The sequence below is a fragment of the Telmatherina bonti genome (assembly GCF_933228915.1).
Source record: "Telmatherina bonti genome assembly, chromosome: 22".
Lineage (NCBI taxonomy): Eukaryota > Metazoa > Chordata > Actinopteri > Atheriniformes > Telmatherinidae > Telmatherina > Telmatherina bonti.
In genome coordinates this window covers 17,214,236-17,239,532 of record NC_136631.1, presented here as the reverse complement: position 1 = coordinate 17,239,532, position 25,297 = coordinate 17,214,236, and the positions used below count along the sequence as shown (strand labels likewise).

Below are 25,297 nucleotides of genomic sequence, written 5' to 3'. Positions count from 1 at the left end.
TTTTTTTTAAATTAAAAGATTCTAGTTTACATTGTGGAGTCAACCGCGGCGCATTGCTAAAGTCATCCTGTCATGTACCTGCTGACCTGCTCCCAGCAGAAACTGTCAGTGCGCAGAGTCCTGCGGGCAGTCTTGGTGTGAACCCGTTTCAAAAACTTTCTGTAAATAGGAAGCTACAGCAACATGCCGACTGTGCGGCTCTAGTTCCGCATTACTTGCATTACGGCGCAAACACACACACTGAACACACAAAAGACGAAACCTCCCAACCTGTCACTGACGGGTTATGTGTGTCACGTGCTTGAATTTGTAGTTCTGTTTTGGAACAGAGGACTACATTGATCTTGATACGTCACTCGACTGACTGGAAATAGGGTCCGTACCTTTTATTACCCAGGTTGTCCGTCAGGGAGCCAGGTGGACAGACGAATAAGTCGGTTTGCAGATAAACTTAGAAGATGTTGCAACCTGATAAATAATATTGATGTTTGGCCTTTATGCAAGCTCAGATAACTTAGCATCAATACAATTCCTACAACAGTATGTGCTGAATTTATGCTTATTTGCAAATGGAAATCCAATTTGTCCTTATTTTTTTTAGAGATCCAATAGACACTTGCAATTTACAGACTACAACCTGAAAGACATATGGATTTGTGTTATTTTTATGATCAGTTTTGTCCTGAAAGACCAACTGACAAAGCCTCTTTCCATGGCAAACGATTACACCTCCATTTAAGTGACAAACTCCGCCTCTCCTCTTTAATTCTGCCTGGGTCTTCTCATAAAGGAGCGGACCCGCTATCGCGCCAATTCACCTGTCTGGTGTTATTTTGGAAAAGCTGCCCTCTGCTGGGCAATATGGTGAAGTGCACGACAACAACGCAATTTTTCTTTAGTATCCAGTTGTCGTTTTTGTTTTTTCTGTGGTTGTTTTTTGTTTTGCGCACCTAATTGGTATCGAATGCTGTTATGAATACTTGAAGCGGTGTGCTATATTTTTCTATATTTTCTGCATTTACTTTATGTTTTCTGGAAAAAAAAAACAATGGAGATAGTTAGATTCCACTCCGGATCTTCTAGCATCACTGAAATGATCTTGTGGAGAGCAGCAATGCATCAATAGATAAATGGATATATATCTAAATACAAAGAGTGGCAAATTAATACTTTAACTTTTTGTCCTCATTATCCTTAAAGATCAAGATCAAGACCAAGTGAAGATGCACGTGGGATTTTTTTTCTTTGTTCCAATATTTTTTTAAAAATACCACACCATACTACTTAAAATCTAAAGCACTTTATATATATATAATATATTTTATATACACAATAGCTGATTACAATGCTGTACAATAGAAGTATGAAAAATTCTTAAACAGCACAACTGAGGAATATAGATTGAATAAATATAAAAAAGCAGAACTTAAAGAAAGAATGAGACATCAGAACTATGGAAAACTAGAATAAAAGAGTACATTGACAAAAGTTTAATTAAAATCACAGACAACTAGACCACACCAAAAGCTGTGGAGAAAGGGGGTGTTTCTCAAGTGAGTTAGGAAGCTGTCTGAATTGTAGTAGCTCATGATTTCAGATGAGAAGGTGCTGAATCTTCCTGATTTGTGAATGTAAGTGACTGTTAAAGCATATGGGCAGCTGATCTGATAGCAGAGTGGTACATAATGGTAAAACAGCTCAGAGAGATGAAAACAGTGCCATTGAAGATTATTATTTGATATGAAAGCCTTTTGTGCTAACTTTCTTTTGTCATAAAGCTTCATTATAGCCGTAAACTCTTACATGTACTTTGTTGTTCATCCAGTGGGTGGCAATGAAAGAGTAGAAAATATATTTTGATAAACAAACAAAAAAACAGCCCTGTGATGGACTGGCGACCTGTCCAGGGTGTACCCGGCCTCTTGCCTGAAGGCTGCTGGGATAGGCTCCAGCTCCCCCGCGACCCTCAATCAAATTAAGCGGTTTCAGAAAATGAATGAATGAATGAAACAAAAAGACAAATTTCTAACCTGTTTGATAAGAAAAGAAGTTTAGCTCAGTTTGTGACAAGAGTAAGACTTATACCAGATCATCTTAAAGCTTTTTTACAACTATATGCTTCTTAGGGTTTTATTAACTGATACATATAGAAAAATATATTTGCAGCAAAGATACATCTTGGTCCTACCAGTACAATAAAATTTTGTGAGACAGATGTACATAATTAGAATGAGTTTTTATAATATTAATAGTATTTAACAAGTCTTGTCATTCATTAGACTTTAAAAAGAAAAAAAAAGCTGAATATAGCTGTGCTATGATTCTTAATAAAGAAAAATCATTTTACAGTTATAACTGAACCAGAAGTTTAATTGCTTGTTCTTATTAGATTTCTAAGAGACTTAAAATAAGTTGCAGAGTGTAAATGGCCTCTTCAAATAAAATGATCCAGTGCATTATACGTAAATGTACAAGCAATAGAAACTGTGAAGTACAAACCCTGAAGTGAAAGTAAATTCTCAACCACATTACTCCTTTTTTTTCTTTCTGCCGCTGTTGTGTTTTGTTTTTCTTTAAATGCCACTCTCTCCACTTCTCTTTCTCTGTGGGTGCTGTGCCTGCTCCATCCATAAATGCCATGATCAAAGTCTCCACTTTATTGGTGTTAGACTTGACCTCTCACCCCTCTCTGCCAAATGTCAGCACTCCAGATCTCTCTGCTACAGCTGTTATAAATAAAAAGCAGGGTCCCACTTCTTGCACATCCCTCGGATCTAGACTGTCTTGTAAACAACCTTTCAGACATGACCTTCCTGAGCTGAGAGGGTCGTAATGATAAAGCAGGCAGCTTGCAGACCGCCTCGGTGCAGCATGGGTGCCCTCATGGCAATCAGGAGCTGGGCTTTCTGACAAATCTGTGAGACTAAAATAAAACCATTTGCACCCAAATTCATTCTCCAGATTACCTTGACCGACAAAAATAAACATGTTAGTATATGGTCCTTCTAGCAGCGCTTCTTATTTCTTTATTCAGGCCTTTGGAGTTAAGGCAATTCAATGGCTTTGCTATTCATACGCAGTATTTTAAAAAGGCCGAGAGTCATCCTACTTTGACAGAAGCTATCCAGCAGAGGGCGGGAAAAGACTGCCTAATTCATTTTCTCAAATCATCTTCTGCCCTCCACTTTCTTGTTCATCACTGAAAGTGAAAATGCTGAAAAAAGGAAAAACTTGAAAGATTTAAATGTTTTCCTCCTTTATTCCTTTCTTTTTATAATCCGACCAAACAGCTCTGTCACTGCTTGGCTTGCATTCAAGGGCTGACAACCAAGTCCCCTTTCAAGCAAAACAACACACACAAATTATTATTATTATTATTATTATTATTATTATTATTATTATTATTATTATTATTATTAATAATAATAATAATAATAATAATAATAATAATAATAATTTGTGTGTGTTGTTTTGCTAATAATAATAATAATTATTATTATTATTATTAATAATAATAATAATAATAATAATAATAATAATAATAATAATAATAATAATAATAATAATAATAATAATGTTGTTGTTTTGATGTTGTTGTTAATATTATTGAGGAAAACAGCTTTTTTTCATTACAATATTTTTTTCTTCATGATTTCTTGATGGGTTTTTTTTTTTCTTGCTTAATTTTCAGAAATTTGGTTTTTTAAACTGTATTTGTGTCTCATGTGTTCACTAAAAATTGCTGGTACTTTTTTTTTTTTAAGTGTTATGTATTTGTTTCATTGATTGTTTTAACGTTCTGCTTTACTTTAATTTTCTAAATTTCATGTAGTTTTCCTATTTTTGTTGTTCTCCCAGACTTTATGTTTTCTGAGATGTTGAAGTGTCTTGAGACACAGTTGAGCCTTTGCTGCATATAAATCTGTTTTCATTTGAAATATCTTGTTCTAATGATTGCTCTTGACCCTCAGCGCCACAGTAGACCTGCAAACTATTGTATGTGGTTTGGTATTTGTTCCCACACATGGGCATGAATACAATTATCTGATGTGGAAGTTTTATTGTGGACAAGCACAAGACTTCCTACCACATGCTGGCCACATTTCAGAGCAGAGCATTTATCTGTATACAACTTAATCTCAGCACTTGTAGAGTTTCCATATTTGCTTCACGGTCTCCATTTCAGTTTATGTCTATGTTAGCCAGAACAGCTCAATCCTCTGGCTCCCTGCCCAGGTGCACCCTATAGATGTAGCTAATGAAGCATAGCATTGGTGCCAAACAGGGGAGTGGGAATTCAGCGCAGATACGGTAAAGCCCAGTTCCAGCTTTTTGACCTCGGTGAGAGAACTCCTGCGGGGCCACTATACACCCCCACCTCGCCTCCTGCACTGCCACAAACTCAATTACATCCATCAGTCATTGGGTCCAAGCACCAGGGTTTACCCCCAAACTACAGTCCAGTCAAAGAACCTCAACTTCCCCCCAGGTAAGGTTGTGTGGAAAATTTCAAACTGAACACACACATCTGCAGGGTTTTGGTGTGTGGAAACAGAGACACTCCATAAATCACACTTGGTACTAAATGTGCTTTCACAAATGTGTTTACTGCCAGCACTCCACCACAGGAAAGCAGGACTTAGGATGGCACACTTCTTCAGCGATTACACACCACCACTATGAGATCTGCAAGGAAGTGGCGACATCTTTAAATATGAACTATCCATTAAGTCTGAAGTTTTTCTTCTGACTGAATAAAAGAGAATCCAGTTGGTATGGAGAACATGATTCTTTTCAAAGGGACATTGGGGGGAGAAGAACTGACACAAATAAAGTATGGCATTGTGAAAACTGAAGGAATTTAACAGTGAGAGAGGGGCAAGCTGAATTGGATGGAGGAGCAGTGTGTAAAGAGTTTTGTGGAGGATGGGGAAGGGGCTCTGTCACAGCCCCTCCAGAATAATTGGCTCCAGATGTGAGGCAGTGTGGCCACTGCGCCAGAAAGGCGTCAGGGCCGCATTAAGAGCTAAGCCCAGGGCTGATGGGATCGCAAAGACACAAGCTCACCCCCCCACTCAGCAGTAAAAAACACAAACTGAATCCAGTTCTGTTGCTGAGCACTGATGGGCCTCAAACAGGATAACACTATTTCCAAAAATGCTGTGACACCGTAACAAGTAAATAAAAAAAACAAATATAAAATGTTACATTTAATTTAGCAATAGTATGTCAAAGCTGAAAAATTTTGTTTTCAGAGAAATTACTATTTAAAATTGCTTATTTTGAATGTTTAAACATGTTTAAGCTGTTGCATGTTTCTATAGCAACAGAAAAGACTCAAAAAGCTTTATATAAAAAATAAATAAATAAACTTAGTTAACATCTTACAGTTGCATGATTGGATCCTGCAGCATAAAAAAGGAAAGCTTGTCAATTTTCATTAAAACATTCAGACACTTCAGAGAAATACCTCAAAATAAGACAAAGGGCTGATAGCTGATATTGGTGATTTCAGGACATCAAATAAACCTCAATAACAAAAAGACACATCTGCACTACGAATCTTTGCAGGAGCTCCAAAAACCTTTCAGAAACCTTTGTCATTGAATCCAGCTTGTCACTACGCTGTCCTGTATGCTCAGTAATCATCAAACAGTCCAAAAACCTTATTAATGCTGAATGACACATTTTTGAGCTCAAATGATGGTAATTCCTCATTGAGTAAAACCCTGGCGTATCAAGGAGAAAAAAAAACCCCAATATATTTTCATTTAAATCAAGGGTCTAAATATTTGGATTAATTTTAATTAATTTTACTTAAGTTTTCACTTCTCAACCTTCTTATTATCAACTGTCAAAGTATGTCAGCACTTCAATACTTGCAAATATTGATCATTTCCACTGTTTATTTGCAGAAGATACCTTTCACTTTTGACCTTGAACTTAGCTGTAACCAAAATAAAATCTGTTATACTCCATCAATGTGATTGTGGACATCTGCAGAAGTTTAGCATCACTTCCAGTCACTGTGTTGAGCACAGGTCTCTGTGCATCAAGTCATTCTTTCTTGGTTTCAGGAGTTGTTGCGCAAGGCAACAAAATGTCCAAACTTTAAGCGATTTGGAGAAAAAAGCGCCTTTTTGGAACAACAGATGGGAGACAATGTAAAGTTTCATGATGGGTTTCAGTTTTACTTAAAGACCTCTGAAGAAAAGCAACACTATGCATTTGCTTCATGCTTTGTTTTGCCATTTTTCATCTGATGGAAACTCTAGACTCTTAAATTCTGTTTTTTTTCCCCCCAATATGATTCAATATCAAGCACAAGAAATTTGAGTATAACTTCCAGAGCATCTGTTGTTTCCAACAGAGTTCTCAAAGTGAGGAATGTTGTTACTGTGACACAAAGAGCATGTTTACTGATAGAGCATGGAAATTGATTAAAGGCAGAAAAGAAGCATGGAGTGAAGGTGAATGGAGACAACAAAAAAAAAAGAAAGGAAGGAAGAAAAAGAATTAAACGGAGAGCACTTCATCAGTCATGACACTTGCATATTGATGGCATTTGCTGAGTTGCAGTCCTTACCGTGACCAACCAGGAAAACCACTCATCATGACATCCACCATTAAAAAAAGCCGATTTGAAAAGACCCTTGAAGCACCTTTCAGTCAGGAATGCCTGTTCAACAAGATTATGTGTCTGAACAAAAAGCAGATGTGCATGTTTTCAGCTCTGCTTCAGTTTGATATCCATAACCTGTGACAGCACATTTGGCTGATGTTGAAACACAAACAGGAAGAGGAAACAGAGTACTGTATTGGTTCCATTATCTGGCAGATTGAATTGTAATGGCTTTATTGGGATTCGTATTGGCACTCTGATCCTCCCATTGCTGAAAATAAACCTTTTGCCAGTGGTTTCAAACCTCTGCAGCCTCCATAAAGGCAGGGAGAACAACTGACTCTGTCAAAGGTCAATGTTTGGACACTGAGATAACAACCGGCCGCTATCCTGGTTTCCAACAACAGAAAATCATTTTCAGAGAACACAGTCAACACCTTTTAAAATAATACAAAAAGCAGAGGCTGCCAACAGGGGCTTAATTTCAGCCCACCATCGTTCCCTTGCCTCATTCCATCCTTAACCCTGGGAGATGGTGTTGTCATACTGCTGGACACTGGCCCAGGGTGTGAACGAGTTTAACTAAACAAAAACACTCCCACCCCAGGCAGAGGATTCAGGCCCCATCAGGCCTCCATCAAAACAGCTCGGAGCTGTGTTCACTTTTACACAGCATTGTGAGAAAACTGAAGCATCTGCTTATCTTGTAATCGTTAAAAGTTTCATAAACCAGAGGAGGAATGTTGATGAAATGACAATGGCATGCTCTTAAACCTGTCGGACACTAGGTGGTAATCTTGTGCTACCTCTGAGAGGTCCACATGGAAGCATGAGGACACATAGAAGAGCGACAATGATGGAAAACTCTTCTCCTTCACTGCTATTGGTCCTTTTACAATATTTTGTTCTTTTTTGTAGACATTAGATGTGTTAACTAAAGAGGTAAGTCCTCTGTGCACATTTCATTTGTTTCTAGTTAAGCAACTGTTTCAAGCCCAAATAATTCAGATGTTTTTAATTAAGAGAAGAAAAAAAATGAAACGTGCACATGAATATACTTAACACTGATTTTTTTTCAAATTAACTAAGCACTAAACCCATTTCCAGCATGGATAGTAGCTGGATTACTCTTTATTAATTGGCCTGTCCTTTGGGAGATGGAGGAATTGAGGATACTTCCTAGACTAGAGAACCTCTTATAGGGAGGGGAGTCTGGAATAGGGGAGGGACAGCTTTCTGCAAGAATGGTGGGCCAATCTACTCTAATTCTAGAGATTAAAAGCAGCAGCCGAGTGCATTTTCCAGAAGCAGCATCAAGACAATCTAAACAACATTGTGATTAGAAACGTGCAAAGCATGTGGGTTTCATTAGCTACGAGCTGCACCCACAGCACAACACAGACGAGCAGGTCTCATCCGTTCCTGCCAATCAAACATACAGACATGTGTAGATTTATAAAGACGTTTTAGTGGTTACATATACAAATTGACATGTTACAGCACAGACAACTTTTCTTTCATTAAATGATTCATTTCATAAAATAATCAAACAAAAACAGATCTGTTAACTATCTTGTGTTTTCCCCTCATTCATTGACAGAGACAAAGGAGCAGCAAAACCTGAATTTAGAACTGTAAATGAGTTATAGCATGGAATTAAGGTTAAAAATAGTACGACTACAAGAAAGTTTAAAAAACAATTAAAAAAAAAATTAATAAAGAAAAATTGTCAAAGAAATGCCAACAATCAATGATGAGACAACATTACCACACACCTGTGGCTGTTGGCTTACATAAAGTGCACAATTGTCCACATAGAGCAACACAGCAGCTATGAGAGTAAGATTTAAAAAACAAAAAAGATCAGAACACTGCACCAAGAGTAAATTTCATTATTCTTTAAGTCATGAATTTCATACAGTCAAACAAACAAAAAAAATATTAAAAATCAACATGTAGAGTTTGATCTTCAAGTTTTCGTTTATAAGGCAGAATATAAAAAACAAACAAGTGTTCAGAACAACTTCATCATAAATTACCTTCCTGAGTTCATGCTGCTTATTGTTTGTTTGTTCCCTTTATGTGAAAGGTCTCTTTGGTGTATGCTTCCCTTTTTTTTGGCTCTTGGTCTTTGGTCTTGATTTGGCGCATATGGGGATTATCAGCTCTTCACCCATGTTACAATGATGACAGACAGACTGATAACACCCATGATCAACCCAAATACCACAAGAAGTATCGCCTGGAAACAAAAAGTACAATGTCAGCACAGAGTAAAATGGCTTTAAGTGATATGTAACTAACTGCACAAACTTACCCCAACACAATCAGCAGATCTGAGGGGCTGGCCACTGATTTTGAGGTAGAAGATGCCCGGAAAGACAAACAGCAAGCAGCTGGACGTTGTTGATCCTGGGGGAAAAATGGGAGAGGCTTTTGAAGCTAGACAGCAGCATTATTTATGTATAAGCACGTTCTGTGATTTGAGTGACAGATAATTAACAGAAAAATATTTTTATAATTTTTTGCAGCTGGACATAAATTTAGAGGCAAAATTAGGATTTTTTTTTTTTTTATATTTCCAAAATATCACATACCTACTACTCCAAACACATTTTTTAGATCAGGCACAAAAATGGCCAGCAACAACACCACACTCAGGATGGTTAAAGTGGAGATGATATGGATCAGCCAAGAGAAGTCGCGTCCTCCGTACAGCAGCAAAATTACTGCCTTACGGGCCTGCAGGTTTCACATAAATCACAGTTCAGTTGAGCAAAAGTGTTCAAGGAAGATGTAAAGAAAGCAGACAAGACAGAAAAGTCCAGAAACTAACCGGGAAGTGTATTAGTGGTACAGTCAGCAGCACAGACAACAGGATGGCCAGTCGCACTGTCATCACCATGATGTCCCGTGGTAAGTACGCATCGTAACCAAGCAACAGTTCTGACTCCACATGATCTATAAGAAGCAGATATAAAGAATGAAAATACAGACACAGCAGGACTTTCAGCCAATCATGCGTGTCCCTGTAGGCTTACTGTAGAAGGTGAGGTAGCCAAACACAGCAGAAATTAAGTAAAGCACGAAACTGAGGCCAATGCTGATGTTTGAGACACTCTGCATTCTGGACTTGGTGGGTCTGAAAGACATCAGATAATCACTCAGGATAACATTACATTATGCACTTGCAGCTGAATGACTTTCACTGGAGGTCAAAGTTAAAAGGCGCGGTGCTAACCGTTCCAGTTCACAGTAGATTGGCAGGATAGCCGTGTGGCACAAAAAGGAGAAAGCCATAGTGGGGATGGCGTAGGCACTCTGCAACACACATCAGACATTAACAAATTATCAGCTTACATCGTTACTCAGAAGTGAGAGGGCAGGTGGGTTAAGTATCAGTTGCATAGTGAGAATTATTGTCTGAGCTGGTTGTGATGACATAAAATGACCTGTATGTTCACTAAAAATATATCTTACTGTCTAAATGAACCTAAATCTTTCACACATTCTAAGGACAAGTTTCTTGTGGTAAACATGAGCAAAATTATTCCTGCTACATATTAGTATCATTATGGGAGCCATGTGCACTCATGGCTTTAACATGTAGTTTAAATATGAGTGGCAGCTGCAAAGTGGGGTGCTCGAGTTCCACATACACAGACCAATGTTTCATAGGTGAGAGTGTGACCTGTCAGCAGAGGCAAACAATTGGCATGCAACAGTTTTTCATCGCAACCTCAAAAAGTCCTGCAAATGGAGCGCAGAGGAAAAAAAAAAAAAATCCTCATATACACACCTTAATGGAGACGATGAAGAGTTTGGGTGTACACTCGGAGTCAGAGACATTTGATATCTGGAGAAACAAGGAGAAAAGAAGGAGAGTGGTGTTTATTTTTTTTCTTTTTCTGAGAGATCACTTCTGCAGTGTGACTGAATAAAAATAAAAACCCCCTGCTTGGCTTTACAGTTATAAAGAAAGTAATCACTGAAGTTTACCCACATAAGCTCTGAAGATGTAGTATGGTGTATAATTTCTAAAGGGCAAAGTTCATTTCCAGGGTCAGACAGGGCCACCTGGACTTCCTTCCCCTTCGGGACTGGCTTTATTCACCGTGCACAGCTCTCAGCAAACCTTCTCTGGTCCTCATCAGCCGACGCTGACACAATCAGAAAACTCAATATCCTGAGTTTTCCTCTTAACCTTGTGGCCATAACCATCTGGTCCAGAGAATCTACCTTGGACCTATGATATCTTGCAGAGTTAAACTCATTTAAAACTGCATTATCCCTAAATAAAAGTAGTAATTCCCAGAGACAAGTACAGCATTTCCTCTAATGCAACACGTTTTTTAAAAAAAAATTAAAAATGCAGACTTATAGTGATATTTTCAACAAAAATAAGTACACCAGTGATAGCTGACAATCAGGTAAGAAAACCTTGTAATAATCACTGTGGAAAAGAATCTGAGCACATTTGTGATTTTGCAGTTAGCAAATCTACATCAACATAGTTACAGACATATTAGAAATGTCCCAGTTGTGTTTATGAACAATAGGTTACACCTATCTTGTTTGTATTGTGGCTACATTTGGGGTGGGGGGGGGGGATCATCCAAGGGACTGAAGAAAAAAATGGATGGACCACAACTGCAGCAGTAATCAAAAACTACAGAACATGTCATACTACCTCTGATCGATGCTGCAGTGGCCAAGTTCCTGAAATAACACCACTAATAGTGCACATTTAGCAAAATGAAGCCCTGAAAATCATGTTATTACATTTCTGGGTTCCTGAGTTTCTGTATGTAGTAATACACTAAATATGTTCCAACTTCTAAGAAAAATATATTTAAAAAAAACAAAAAAAAAACCAACAACATGAGATTTAACATCACTGAAGAACATAAAACATTTTAGGTCAAATAAGACATATAGATTTATTCCATTCAGATGGGATCAAAAAGTTTGATGTGACTCTGACCAGTATCACAACAGTGAAGCACTGAGGTGGCAATGGTAGTATGGTAATATGGAGCTACATGAAGTAGCCCCATAATGCCACTGTGTCCCTACACTGAAACATAAATGACTAAAGGAGCTCCACTCCTGGTGCAGTTCCTGAACATTTTTTTGTCAGAAATCTGACTGATATCAAGCGACACGTACATTTCAGTTTCAACATGGCAAATGCATGAAATGCAGTAGTCAAACAGACAAACAATATGGGTGAGCTAGTTGGACTTATCAAGTGTCCATATTCAATAAATAAATAGAAAAACTGTCCAAAATTGAAGTTCTTTGTGGTTTTACCAACAAATAATGGCCACTTTTATTCCTACCTTGAGGTTGCCTGAGAGGGTAGTGGCATTGTGAGGCAGAGGACAGGGAATGGACCATTTCTTGACCACAATCTAGAGAGAAGACAGCGCAACAAGTCAGCAGGGTAAAAGAAAATAGATACCTATTTGAAAGTTTAAACCAAATCTTACCACAACTGCAAAGTACAGCATAAACAGGAAGGCCAGACTGCTGGTGTACCCCAGGAACCCTGTGAGTGCAACAGAAAAAAAACACTTGAGTGATGACTCAAACTAATCAGAGCAAAAAATCAAGAAGCTTCAAGAAGTAAGTGAACTCACCAATTTTGGGAAACATTGACAGAGGCAGAACCACACAAACTGTAACCAGGATCAGAAGCAACCTACCATCTTCATACCAGGCGTTTCTGAAAGAAAAACCATGCATTATTTATGTTGAATTAAATCATTTTGTCATCATCATGTCTTATATCCTGAAATGTTTGAGAAAGTAAAAATAACTCTCCACGCTGTAAGGTGGACCAGCCCTGGAAATTTGTCTTCCTTTTGTGCTCAAATATAGAGTGACAGATTCATCATGTGGCATGAATTAAAGGCTTTTGCTCTTCTCAAGCATAACAGTTATGTAATTCACATGCAAACGTTGTGCCATTCCTTCAGCTGAGACCAAATCTCACTTGCAGGTTTTTTCAGGAGGAGGAATAATATTTTCCTTTGCTGAAGGATAGCCTTGGAAGTTTATCTGGGATTGGGGAGCAAGAGGAAGAGATGGTGGGAGGAGGAAAGGGGAAGGGGGGTTTGTGTTTGAGGTGACACATGTGGAAGGCATGCTGGCTCCGCTGGGGTCAGGGTCGGGTAGAAGGGTGCTGCCTGTATGTTGGACAGCAGCGTGGGGTCATGAGGGACTGGCTCCACTGCTCTTTATGGGGCTTCCAGAGTCAGCAGCACCTGCTCCGACCACATCAACACCCACTGACCCCTGTTTGGCAGTTTCACAGCTGTGGTGTTACCATAGGCGCTAAAGGATTTGTCTCTGCGTCTACTAACTTTCAGCCACATAAGTGGATGTCAGGGAGATGTCTGCTCTGACTTGTGATCTTCTGTCCATTTGCCTCTTTCTACAAACAAAGTTTAGATTAAGCACTTGACTGTAGCTTAATTAGGCCCCTTCTCCACTGTAGCAGATATAGTTAAAAAAAAAAAAAAAAAAAAAAAAAAAAAAGCCTTGCCACTGGGCTCCAAGCTTACTGTAAAAGTATAGGATACCTAAAAGACCCATGAAATGTTTCACATTTCACGCTACAGCAAGACAGAGCATAGCACAAAGTTAAGGCCGAAGCAGGACTGCCAATGAGTCAATCTCCGCACAGTGATGAATATCAGCACAAATCTTGCCAAAACAGCTTAATCCAAAACCTGCAGCTGTTTATGGCCTGGTTGCTGAATGTAAAACACAGAAAAAAACAGGTTACTCTGCCTTTTTAACGCAAGGCTTAGCACAACTTGTGTTTTCGCTCTGCCGCATTATGATAAATGAGAGGACAAAAAGTAATGCTTTTTAATATAAAACAACTCATTTATTAAGGCTTTGATGGAATTGAGTTTGTGTCTGTTAACATCCCAAAGCCACTCATTAACAGCAATGTTTTGCTTCCCTCAGCAGTGAGCTGTAATTAGAATGGCAAAACTGATATCCCCTTGTATCAGTCTGATTCTGGGGAACATGTGTGAGAGATTTGGGGGTGAAAGGAACACACTAATACAAAGCAGCTGTGTGTGGAAGATTCAGATGTTGACGGATGGGGCTGAGAGCTGCTACAAGCCTTGCTAAAACCGGTGTGGCCAATAATAAAGTGGTAGACGTTACATTCTTGGCCTTCTTTGTGAGAGGAAAGAGCTGCAGGCTCATCCACGTAGGCCAATGAAAGACACAGTCTGCCGATAGTTGATAAATGACTCCCTCACTGACAAATACACTTCCTCTGGGTGAGCTTCATGATACACTGCAGACAAAGATCCCTTCTGACCCCTTGTAGAGAAATTAGTAGCAGTGCACTGAGGGTTGCAAAAAGTCCTTTCCCACCAATTTATTCATACATTAAATAACTGACTAGCTAACTCCAGCTTGCACTGTTTTGTGATGTAAAGGTAACTTATATCAAAAGCCAAATATATAACATACAACATCATGGGAACACGAATGACGCATTTGTTATTGTAGGGCAGCTAATTTAAAAGAATGGTTCTCCGAGCAGCTGTGTGGGATTTGGAACACACCCTGTGTCTTCTGTGCTGAGGAAGCTGTTGATGGCTGCAGGAAGCTCTGACTTCAAGATGAACAAATATGATGACATGGCTATGATGAGAAAGAGACACAAGTTAACACACACACAAAAAAAAAAAGCAGACAATCATGCCACTCTTCAAAACCACAAACACAGCAGATGAGTGAATGCTGCCATGAGAAGTTGCTACATGATGCGGATGAGTATTTTGATGAGTGAGGAAATGGTAGCTTTACCAGCAGACTTTACAACAAACTGTTGGTAAGGTTGAGTAGCAGCTAAGCTGTGTGTTGGGGGGGGGGGGGGGGGGACAGGAATGCTAACAATAATGATCTCTGACGCTAATCCAGGTACTTCTACCCTTTCCCCATCTTACTAGGAAACAGGATACTTCCTGATATGCCCTGACAGCCAATCCTAGAGAGGATCGGGGTAATTTCCTGAAAGTCAACCCAAAAACACTCCACAAGGAAAATGGGAAAAGAACATGTAGAGAAGAGAAAACTCTTGGTCTCTAAAAATGATTCAGGTGCAGTGGTCGGTTAATCATAACGAAGAGTATTGTTAAGGTATTCAGAGTTGTGAAGCCAGGCCCATGCAGAGTTAGCTGGGCCCTTATTGCCCCAGGGCAGGTCCTGCACTCGCCGTCAAATAATCCTAGCCATAATCCTTCAGATCCTGTATTTGTTTATAAAAGAAAATTCCTCCAATAACCCTCCAGCCCACACAGACACAAGCACATTCTCTCTGAGAGCAACTACTGTATTTGTAAGTACCAACATCAGTCAGTAGGAGGTTATTCAAACGCAGTGGCTGCTTTGGTATGTTAGCCGAAAGTTCCACAGCAATTTTCACTCATCAATGTAAACAAACTGTTAGAAAAAAAACTATTTAAACAACAGTTTTAATTCATACAAATGAATAAAGGGGCTGTCAAGGATCACACAATAGGTATAATGTAGTGGTTTAGCTTCATGCACATGGTTACATTAACACAACACCACTTCTATGGAAATTCCTGGTGGGATCATACTTACATTTATAAACAAAAACAAAGTGAACAAACAGAATTGTTATTGACCAAGTGGTAAGAAAACAGATTTACTAATAAGAACATTTGTAAAGCTTCAAGGAAAATTGAGGTAAACTCTGTGTGTGCAGTTAGCAAATAGCTGGAGAGTATGTTCAACATCAGACAGAGCCACTTTCATTTCATTAAGAGCAAGGAGAGAGGCAGGCTGTGAGAGCCAGGGGCTGGTCAGTAATTAAGGTCAATTGGCCCATCAGCCTTTGGCAGAGCAGATGAATGTTTACCCAGAGTGAGGCTAATTGCACTCTTATAAAAGGGGCCGGGAGTATAGACAGATGCATGCTGGAGTGCTGGCTCTCACACTCTTGCACATACTGCCCCATGCTGGGAAAACCACAAACATACCAGAGGGTACAGCAGTAATCCACTCAGCCGTGCCACTAATGATGGCAGAAGAGCTATCGCCTCAGCTTCCAGCTGTCTGAGGGGAAGCACCGTCCATGGAACGAGTGGAGATGGTAGTGGGACATAGAAGTGATGGTGATGGTGGTAGTGGTGTGGGGGAGGAGGGATAAAGGGAGGGGTCCTATTAGATTACTCACCACAGAGAGGGTGGGAGTGGGTTTACCATCAGCGATCAATTAGATGAGAAGTCATGTTTCAGGCCCCGGGGAAGGGGACGGCGGCTATGGGGGTCAGAGGTTATCAGGGAATTTCAATAATAACCTTAGAAAGGGGGTGGGGGGGGACCTCAGCAAAAAGGCTTGTGATTGCCAGCAGGAGGCACCATCTACCTCCAAAATAAACAAACTGACCCTTCAGTACTCCTCACCTTCATTACTGCTGCACTTCTCATTAAATACACATATTCAGTTTATGTCCAACATGTCAGAAATAATGACTGTTACTGCACAATATAATGAAGTCGGACTTACCACCGATGTTTTGGATGAGAATAGCAATTCCAACCAGAACCTAAAAAATTTTTTAAGAAGGTTGTTAGCATAAATTTGCTTCCTGGTCATGTTGAAAATATAATTGTCTGAACTGTTTGACTGGGCAAACTCCCAGCAGTCCACAAGCCAACACTTACTTTTCCTGTTTTTTTCAAGGCTTTCCCTCCAAGATCTTCATATGAGTTGATGCCTTGTGTAAAAGAATTACATGGAAATTAGAATTAGACATGAGATTTGTGTGTAGGGTGGCCCAGGTGTTAGAAAACTCTAGACGGAATTTTTGTGGCATTCATTTATCTCCTCCTTTGGGTCCTTTGACCCTATTTCAACCATTATTTCAACATCACCTGATTCAGTTCGAACAAAGCTCTGACTTTAATACAAAAGATATACAATCTTAAAAACACACAATAGATCAGCTGACACTGATTTGATCAAAAGTAAAGGAAGACAGACACATCAGGGTGTGAAGTCTGGATGTAACCTCATAAATACAGTCACATGGGTATGTTATCACAAGTTAGACGATGTTTTCATTGTTAATCTCTCACCTGTTTGGTCACAAAGTTTCAGAAGAAGATGTATAGAGTAGGCTGCCAGGCTGGAAACCAGTATCAGCAAGATACTACGGGAGAAAGATAATTAGCAAACATTAATTTTTTTTTTCATGATTCTTATAGTTAAGATATGAGCATCTCCTGAGTTGGAGTCTGCATGTACGGGACCCAACTGTCCAGGTTATGCTCTTTGCTCTTATAGTTATGGTTAGTCTAGCCATCCATTACTTATGTAGCAATGGGGATGTTACCTGATGCACTGAGAAGTACCTCTCTCTATTACGCTAATATATTAATGTATAAATATATGCCAATATTGCATTCTCTAACTTATTTCTCCTTTTTTCCACAGGTCTTCCTAAATAAGTGCAATTTTACACGTTGATCTGTCTTTCCTGTCCTCTCCACCCCAACCAGTCGAGGCAGATGGCTGCCCTCTCTGAGCCGGGTTCTGGCAGAGGTTTTCTTCCTGTTAAAAGGGAGTTTTTTTTCCTTCCCACTGTTGCCTTGTGCATGCTCAGGATGGGGGATTGGATCGAAGTCCTGATTCGATGCAATCAGTTGGTTTCTATTATAGGCTATGTATGAATTGGCTTGAAATGATGTGTATGTAAAGTGCCCTGTGACAACATTGTTGTGAAGTGGCGCTATACAAATAAAGCTGAATTTAATTGAATTGAATTTGAAAGGTAAACTGATTAAATGACGACATTCTTACCAAAAGCCAACGATTCCTGTGTTTGACATGGCGTAAGCTAGGCCCAATATACCACTGCCCATGATTGCATTCATCAAGTTAAACACAGAGGAGGCGAAGGAGGCTCCTGTAGCTCTGGTTTGCACTGATCCCTGTATACAGAGCAGAAACAACACACAGGGGATAAGACTGAGGATGAATACAAAGAAGCAGCTGAGGACAAAATTTGATTATTTTTGTAAGAGTCTTAAAAAGTCTTAAGGCAGCATCAAGAACAACTGGACAGCCCTGATGATAGATGTCATGAAACAACACTGGTATGTGGGATCAGGGAATGGAAATGGAATGGATGGGGTGGGATTTGAGCTGCTAGCTGCAGGACAGCTGCCTGAGCTGAGGATAAGGGGAGCTGCCCAAGCTGCTTGACCCCTCTAATGGGGGATATCCTGGACAGAACAAGTAGCAACTTTGGTGTCAGTGTCACAACAAGCTTGGATTGACCTGCAAGCTGCTCGGTTGGATTTGCCTGTTACAGTACTGAAAGACAGGAAGTACACCACATGAATGGGAATATAGACCGGCTGCATATTCAGAATATTAAACAATGAAGAAGACCTGTAAATACTAAGAATAGCACTTTACAAATATGAATAGAGATTTACTTGCAGATGAGTAATGTCTGTTTAGAGTTACAGATAGACAAAAAAATAACCCAGCATACATAGTCTCGCTGGAATTTTTTTTATTTTATAACTTGAATTAAATCAACTTTATAATTAAATTGAAAACAAGTTTTAGTTAATGTGCTAAAGTTTTGAGCTCCAGTTCTGCTACTGGTAAAAAAGCTGTGTGGGGGGTGTGTCTAAGCATTCACTGCTACTGACAAGCCCTTAAAAATCATCACATATTTCCACACTTCTTTGCGTCTATAACTTTTGACGATTTCTAACAAAGAGAAGTCACTATATTACAAATCAACAGAACACAGGCATACAATATTAATTTGTGAATGTTATCTAAAACAGCTTCTGCATCACTGTTTTTCCTATTTATAAGCAGTCAAAGATTAGATTCTATGTAATCTGTGTAAAACGCTTAAAGTACTCCACAAGATCAAAAAAGGTGCTGACATATTGACAACAGCCACACTGAATTTAAAAAAAAATAAATAGAAAAAGTTATTATTTCAACCTCTTTAAAGCTGTTTCGTGCTTATCAAACTACATCTGACACTAATACAGGGGCATCCTGCTTATAGGGGTCAGGAGTAAGTTTTACACTGGAAATGAAAGAAAACTCCCTCTTAACAGGGCGGATTCTAGCTATTTAGTCTTTAAAAGACATACTGCAAGAAAGAAAGGAAAGAAAGAAATCCACTTTGCATAGGCAGTTTTTGGAAAGCACTGATATTTAAAAACATGCGAAGTTTCTCTTTAAATAAATAAATGACACCCTGAATTTCATGCAGACTGTATTTGCTGTTTGAATAACTAGAATAATCCCGGAACAGAAATGTAAATGTGGAAAAACAGCTGTCTGAGTGTCATCTACTTTCACTTGAAGTGCTGACAGAAGCAAAATTACTGAAACTAAAAATGTGAAGTCAAGCTCATGTGATGTCCGTCATAAAAATAAGTCCACACGACACCAATTTAAGTTACAGTCGACTTTAAAGTAAAATAAACAACAGAGCTAACTTACATTTCCTAATAAAGGTCTCGTTTCGCCCCCTTCTGTGTCCCCGGCAGAGCCTTCCCTGTTAAAGTTGCTGCTGTGGCCATTGACGCTCATCGTCAGACTTCCAGCGGTGATCCGTGTCAGACGTCAAAAGCGCTGTTAGGCGACGTGACGATGGTTACAGCTTCGGATTTTATGAAACCATCTTCTTCTTCAGACACTTTTAAAATCGCATCTTATCTGCTTGTCAGCTGTTTACTTTTGTTGTTGTTGATAACCCGTGTCATGTGCCTGTCTGTTCCGTCGCATTTGTCGTGACAAAAAGAAAATAGTGACCAATCAGAAAGCGACTCTCCGGACATTTGCCCAATCACAATTCAGCATTCGTCCACCACTGATGACGCAATTCAAGCGTGTTTGAGGACAGGATGTTAAGGTGAGTGTTTTATCTTCAGAAATGTCTGGTTTAGTACCACAAATATAACCCTATTAAGTCTCTTCATGATTAGAAATCGGGCGATGATACAGTACAGCGAACAACTGTTTTCCTGTGCAACGAAAGTCTTCACTGAGAAGAGTTTAAACGCTTCTGTTTCACATTTAGAAATAATTCGGTGTAATTTTGCTCAAAATGTTTTATTCCGTCCAGAGCTTGAAATAATAAAGTGAATTGTTTTGTTTCCTTCATCCAAACAGTGAAAGTCACGGTGATTTTTCTGTATTTTGATAAAATCCACATTAACTAGAGTAGGTTTTTAACAAGTCAAGCCATGCTTCCCTACTTTGGTCAATCCAAAACCACAATGTTTTTTTCAGTAATCTAAATAAAAAATACAGACAATGATGCACTGAGGACATTTTGTCCGTTTTTTCTTAATGAAAGCCACACATATTTGTATGCTTTGTTTGTTTCAATCATTCAAAATCCAGCCATTTTAACCTTCCTATACAGTTTTATGTTTACTGATAGCAGCATCTTGTTTGTTTGTGTTTTAACAGATTTCTTACCAGAATCGTGACATCTATTGAAACTCAGCAAAAAGTAAAACAAGCCCCTCTTTACCAGAACGTCTGTTCTGCTGCTTCACTTTGTCCTGGCTTTGCCACAAAGACCATAATGGAGTCCAAACTGTATCGGCCCCCTCCAGAGGTTCGGGGTATGACCTCTTTGGACAAAGATGCCTTTACTCAGATCATTACAGTCCCAGCTCTTCGGGTACCCACTGGGGTCCTAAATAAAGTAGTAAAGAGCCTCAGAAAGTCTGCCATCCAGCGCCCAGGTGTACCCAGAGTGGTACAAGACGAAATGGAGGATAGTGGCTTTCGGTTAGTACTTCTGGACCCTCAAAGAGTGTCTTCTCTAAGCTCCTTCAGTGAGGCTGAAGTTGAAGCCATCAGATCCTTCAGCATTGCACAGGAGCTTCACCACTATGAGCTGAGGTTGACCTATGATAACCTTAAGAGTGAAGAAGTGCTAGAGGCGGTCCTCCCTCAGGGTCAGGATGTTACATCAGGGTTCAGCCGGGTGGGACATATCGCACACATGAACCTGAGAGACCACCAGCTCCCATACAAGAATCTCATTGGTGAGAGGCACACACACTGAAACACAAATTTCCCTCCAAAACAACATACTGGTGACATCATTTATTTACATTGTTCAGAAGTTTTTGTCTGATTTGCTGCCATAAAAAGTGTGTGGCTCATTACTCATGATGACATAATGTTAAGAAATTTTCTAAATCATCACAGAAATTGTTAAGAAGGGCTAGGCATGTTTTAATGTTTAAATTAAAACTTAACTTCATGTGTATTACTAGTGTGTAGTCAAGTTAAAACTGTGGGATTACAACAAGGATCTAGTGCCTATTTTTCCATACTCTGAACTCTTTCCAGGCTATTGATGAATAGAGTTTGTTACAAGCAAGTATCAGGGATTGGAAATTTAATTCTTTGCTGCTTCCACTGCAGGTCAAGTGATCATGGACAAAAACCCTGGTGTGACCTGTGTAGTGAACAAGACAAACATAATTGACTCAACTTATCGTAACTTCAAGATGGAGGTTTTGGCTGGTGAGGAGAACATGGTTGCCAAGGTATGTGCAGTTGTTTCAAGTTAATGATTCATACATATGAACATATAAGCTGCATGTTTCATCTCAGATATGCACCTTCTTTTCCTAAAAGTCTCTGACTCTTTACAAAGTGTAAATGTAAATATGCAATAAAGAATATATTGCAGCTATATATAAATCTTTAAGATTTTGTAGGTAACTGAAAATAGCAGGGAAACCAGTGGCAAAACCTATTTAAACAAAAAGCTTAGACAAGGGTATGTTTATATTTGTGTTTTATCACCTCATCTTTTCACAACACTGTTAGGGAACCTAGAAAATCAGCTGCTGAAGTTTGAAAGCAAAACATTTTCCTATTTTTTATTTTACATGATATTGGATTTCATAGCTATAGGATCATAGTTATGTCATTTTATCCTTTATACGCTTTGCAAATGAGCCAAGATAACCATAGTTTTCTGAGTGGCAAATCCAGACTACACTAAATCCATAACTGACCTGTCATAAGGCATTCATGAGATGCTGACTTTGGGAAAAACCATGGATTCCTACAGAGCTAATCTCACTGAGCTTTTCAAGCACATCCCAAACCTTTTAGTTATTCTTTCAATAACTAATGTCATAGTTCTACACATCTACTGAAACTTCGTCTACCCCACTGGACAGGTTTGCTTCACACTTTGTAAAATTCTGGCCTGGAGAACACAAAATAAAACATTTAAACATTTAGCTCAGCATGTAGGAGGTTTTGTAGGTCATGAGGTCAACTGGAGGGTCAGTGAATTGATGCCTAGCCTCCCCAGACTGTATATCAAACTGTCCTTGGGCAAGACACCGAACCTTGCCTTAATGTGTGTATAGAAGTTAATATATACTTAATGTGCCCTGTGTGTGTGATTGTGGTCAATGACTTGTAAATCGCAGCATTCAGCTTTATCAGTATTTTAGTATCATCTTTTTTTTTTTGTGGTCACGACTGGATTCACAGTGTGTATTTGGATATTTGTTGACAGTTCTTTCGTTATCTGTCCTTGTTGCAGGTGAAAGAAAATGGGGTGACATACGAGTTTGATTTTTCTCGTGTGTACTGGAATCCTCGACTGAGTACAGAGCACCAGCGAGTTGTGCAGCTCATTAAACGTGGTGATACTGTGTTTGATGTGTTTGCTGGTGTTGGACCTTTTGCCATCCCGGCTGCCCGCTTGGGTGCCAACGTTTTGGCCAATGATCTCAACCCAGAGTCTTACAGATGGCTGCAGCACAACTGCAAGTTAAACAAGGTGGACAGCAAAGTCCGAACCTTTAATCTTGATGGTAGAGCTTTCATCACAGGACCTTTAAAGGAAGAGCTGCATGCTCTCCTGAAGGGACAAGCTGGTGTTCATGTGGTGATGAACTTGCCTGCAATGGCTCTGGAGTTCCTGGATGCTTTTAAAGGTCTTCTGCAGCAAGAACCTCCCTGTGACCAAAACCTCCCCACGGTGCACTGCTACGGCTTCTCTAAAGATGACGACCCTGAGATGGATATAGTGGAAAGGGCTTCTCACAGCCTCGGATACCCTCTGAAGAACAATTACTCAGTGCATTTTGTGCGTAATGTAGCACCCAACAAAGAGATGATGTGTGTAAAATTCACACTCCCTAAAGAGGTCCTCTTTTACAGTAAGGATGAAAACACAGGTAAGAAATGGTTTGTAAATCAGTAAGGAAAGATCTGTAAACTGAGTAGGAATTATTGCATTTCCTCCGTCATCACAATTTATTTTTATGAAGCTTTTTTTTAAAAAAAAAACTGAAATACAGGCAATTTGTCTAAGATGTACCCCACCTCTTGGCTGATAGCAGCTGAGAGGCTCCTGACCCTGAATTAGCTGAAGGGGTGCAGACAATTAATGAATAAAGAAAAAATGATTATCTGGAAAATGCAGATGTAAAGCAAGACAATACTGTCATAAAGAAATAACCCTTTCAATTTTAAGGCTTTGTGTCAGGACTTAAAGATCTGGTATATATTATGTCTAAACCCTTTAAATGTCTGCTCTAATGAATTTTATTTAGACATTGTGGAAGTAAATATGTCTAAGCCATCTCTGCCACTTGGTTTGTGGATATAATACTTCCAAACTAAGGGTGTTTCAAGTTTTGACCATTTAACTTTTATTACAATAATACTATCTTCTCAACTATATATTACAAAACATCAAGTTTATTATTGTTGTCCCAAGGAAGTGAAAAAATATATATTTATCCATTGCTTTTTTCTTAGTGAAGATTTTAAAGGATTAAAATATAGTAGATAAGGAATACAACTTAAAATGAATTACATATAATATCTTACACTGTGTAATTATTTCACAAAAACTAAGCCAAAATGTGAAAGCGGTGCATGGAAAACTCAGTAGACTTTGATTTAACAGCTTATGGGACCACCGTGATCAGCCATGACTATTATCAGTCTCTAACATCGCTGCAGACAAATATATGCCCAGTCTTCTTGAAAAAAAACTTTATTCAGTTAAAGTTTGCATTGTCATGGCCCATTTTCAGGCAACCTATAGCTGTCAAACGTCTGACTCTACTTTTGTAAAAAGTTCATGTCTTAGAATAACTGTAAGGTTTTCAGATCCTGCAAAGCAATCCCAAATCCTCAACCCTGAGCCACCATGCTCAATGGTTGCTGTTACGTGTTCATGCCGTTATGTTATTTTGGTTTTACCAAACTAAATTTCTAGTTTCATAATTGATTTCTATAGTTTTTACCATGTTTGCTTTAACCGTGCACTTTGTTGTGTAAACTATCTTAGGTTGATCTATTTTTATTTATTTTTTTTGTATTTAGAGTCCTCAGAGGAGCCAGCACTGAAGAGACAGAAGTGTGAAGCAACTACATATTCAACATGATAATCACATAAACCTGGAAGTATCAGGAAAGCGAGAAGAGAAGAGATCTTTTTTCCTCTCTAGTCAGTTTTACTCTTACTGCAGATAATCTTTTGCATCTCAGTTTTGTCTTAAATAACTTGCTTGAATTTTGTGCTCCAAGATCTGTCATTATTCTTATTTTTTGGCTGCACACAATACATTTGGAGTTGTTTAATTTTTAAATAAATTTCAAAATGATGGACAGACCCAATGTTTGTTTTATTCAAAAATGGATTTAACAAAATACATAAAAATGAACACACTTCTCAAGTCTGAACATGACGCACCACAGCAGCATTTGGGTAGTATTTGTGTTGTATTTATAGTCCGTTCAGTCACAGGTATAACTGGAGGATATTTAGATGGGCTCATCCTCTCTGAGGGAACAGCCCGCTGAAAGCATCCTGGACGGCTCGATAACATGCCAACCCCGAGGTGTATCCTCCGGCTGTGTCCTGAGGCATGGCAGCCCGTACGTGGTTCAGATACCTGAGAACACACACAAAAGCTTCGCTCAGTACCAGCAGTGAGATATTGACAAGTTGACTGACACTCTGAAGCTGGTTTTAAAGTACTTCTTGTGTAACTTCAGTTTAGTTCCTCTATAAAGCCACACTTTTAAGTTTGCACTTCTGGCTTTGCTGGACTCTTTGATGAGATCAGCAAAGACAGATGTATGCATACACAAGCTGTGGAACACCTTGTGCCTAAAAGCCTCACCAACATAGCTCTATTAAAGTATTATAGATGTCTTTTTTTTTTTTTTTCTAAGTGCTTACAGATGTATCTTGCCAAAGCCCCTTTTCAGGCTAAACCACAAAGTCAAGTCACTGTTTATTTTCACATTTGTGTGCGGACAAAAAAAACAGTCCAGCTGTTAATTTAGTCTCCACATCATGTTAAAGCTGTCCCTCTACTTATGCTGTGTGTGTGTAGAGGGGTGTTTGACCTGCGTTTCCACCCACACTAATCCTTTCTCTAACATTTTTGTACACTCAAAGTGGTCGTTTCGTACAACAAAGCTAAAAAAGCAAAGTCCTCTTGCAATAGAGACAACACGTAGCCTTGCTCAATATGCTGCTCTCCATCTGTCTCCCCCTCTGTAGTCCTGGCAGAGAGGTCTAAAGCCCTCACACGACTATGGCTTTGTGGCCT

General features: G+C 39.1%; 3 protein-coding genes across 3 annotated transcripts in view; 1 reads left to right on the top strand and 2 right to left on the bottom strand.

Annotated features, from left to right (window-relative positions):
* Positions 1 to 8,783: 8,783 nt before the first annotated feature.
* Positions 8,784 to 19,259, bottom strand: slc38a6 (solute carrier family 38 member 6; the record flags this gene model as incomplete). Its single annotated transcript, XM_079261595.1, has 16 exons — positions 8,784 to 8,864; positions 8,940 to 9,034; positions 9,220 to 9,364; positions 9,459 to 9,583; positions 9,664 to 9,764; positions 9,864 to 9,943; positions 10,422 to 10,478; positions 11,965 to 12,036; positions 12,115 to 12,173; positions 12,265 to 12,350; positions 14,221 to 14,299; positions 16,194 to 16,233; positions 16,352 to 16,404; positions 16,766 to 16,839; positions 17,490 to 17,620; positions 19,170 to 19,259. The coding sequence occupies 16 exons, from the start codon at positions 19,257 to 19,259 to the stop codon at positions 8,784 to 8,786; spliced, it is 1,368 nt and encodes a 455-aa protein (XP_079117721.1).
* A 302-nt stretch (positions 19,260 to 19,561) lies between these two features.
* trmt5 (tRNA methyltransferase 5) lies at positions 19,562 to 24,127 on the top strand. The gene is made up of 5 exons (XM_079261837.1): positions 19,562 to 19,581; positions 20,145 to 20,731; positions 21,117 to 21,241; positions 22,261 to 22,900; positions 24,060 to 24,127. The coding sequence occupies exons 1-5, from the start codon at positions 19,574 to 19,576 to the stop codon at positions 24,119 to 24,121; spliced, it is 1,422 nt and encodes a 473-aa protein (XP_079117963.1). The 5' UTR covers positions 19,562 to 19,573; the 3' UTR covers positions 24,122 to 24,127.
* A 336-nt stretch (positions 24,128 to 24,463) lies between these two features.
* Positions 24,464 to 25,297, bottom strand: part of mnat1 (MNAT1 component of CDK activating kinase) — a 34,903-nt gene continuing 34,069 nt past the window's right edge. Inside the window, exon 9 of the mRNA XM_079262096.1 lies at positions 24,464 to 24,631. Within this exon, the coding sequence (XP_079118222.1) occupies positions 24,511 to 24,631 (121 nt within the window). The 3' untranslated portion in view covers positions 24,464 to 24,510. The remainder of the gene's footprint in view (positions 24,632 to 25,297) is intronic.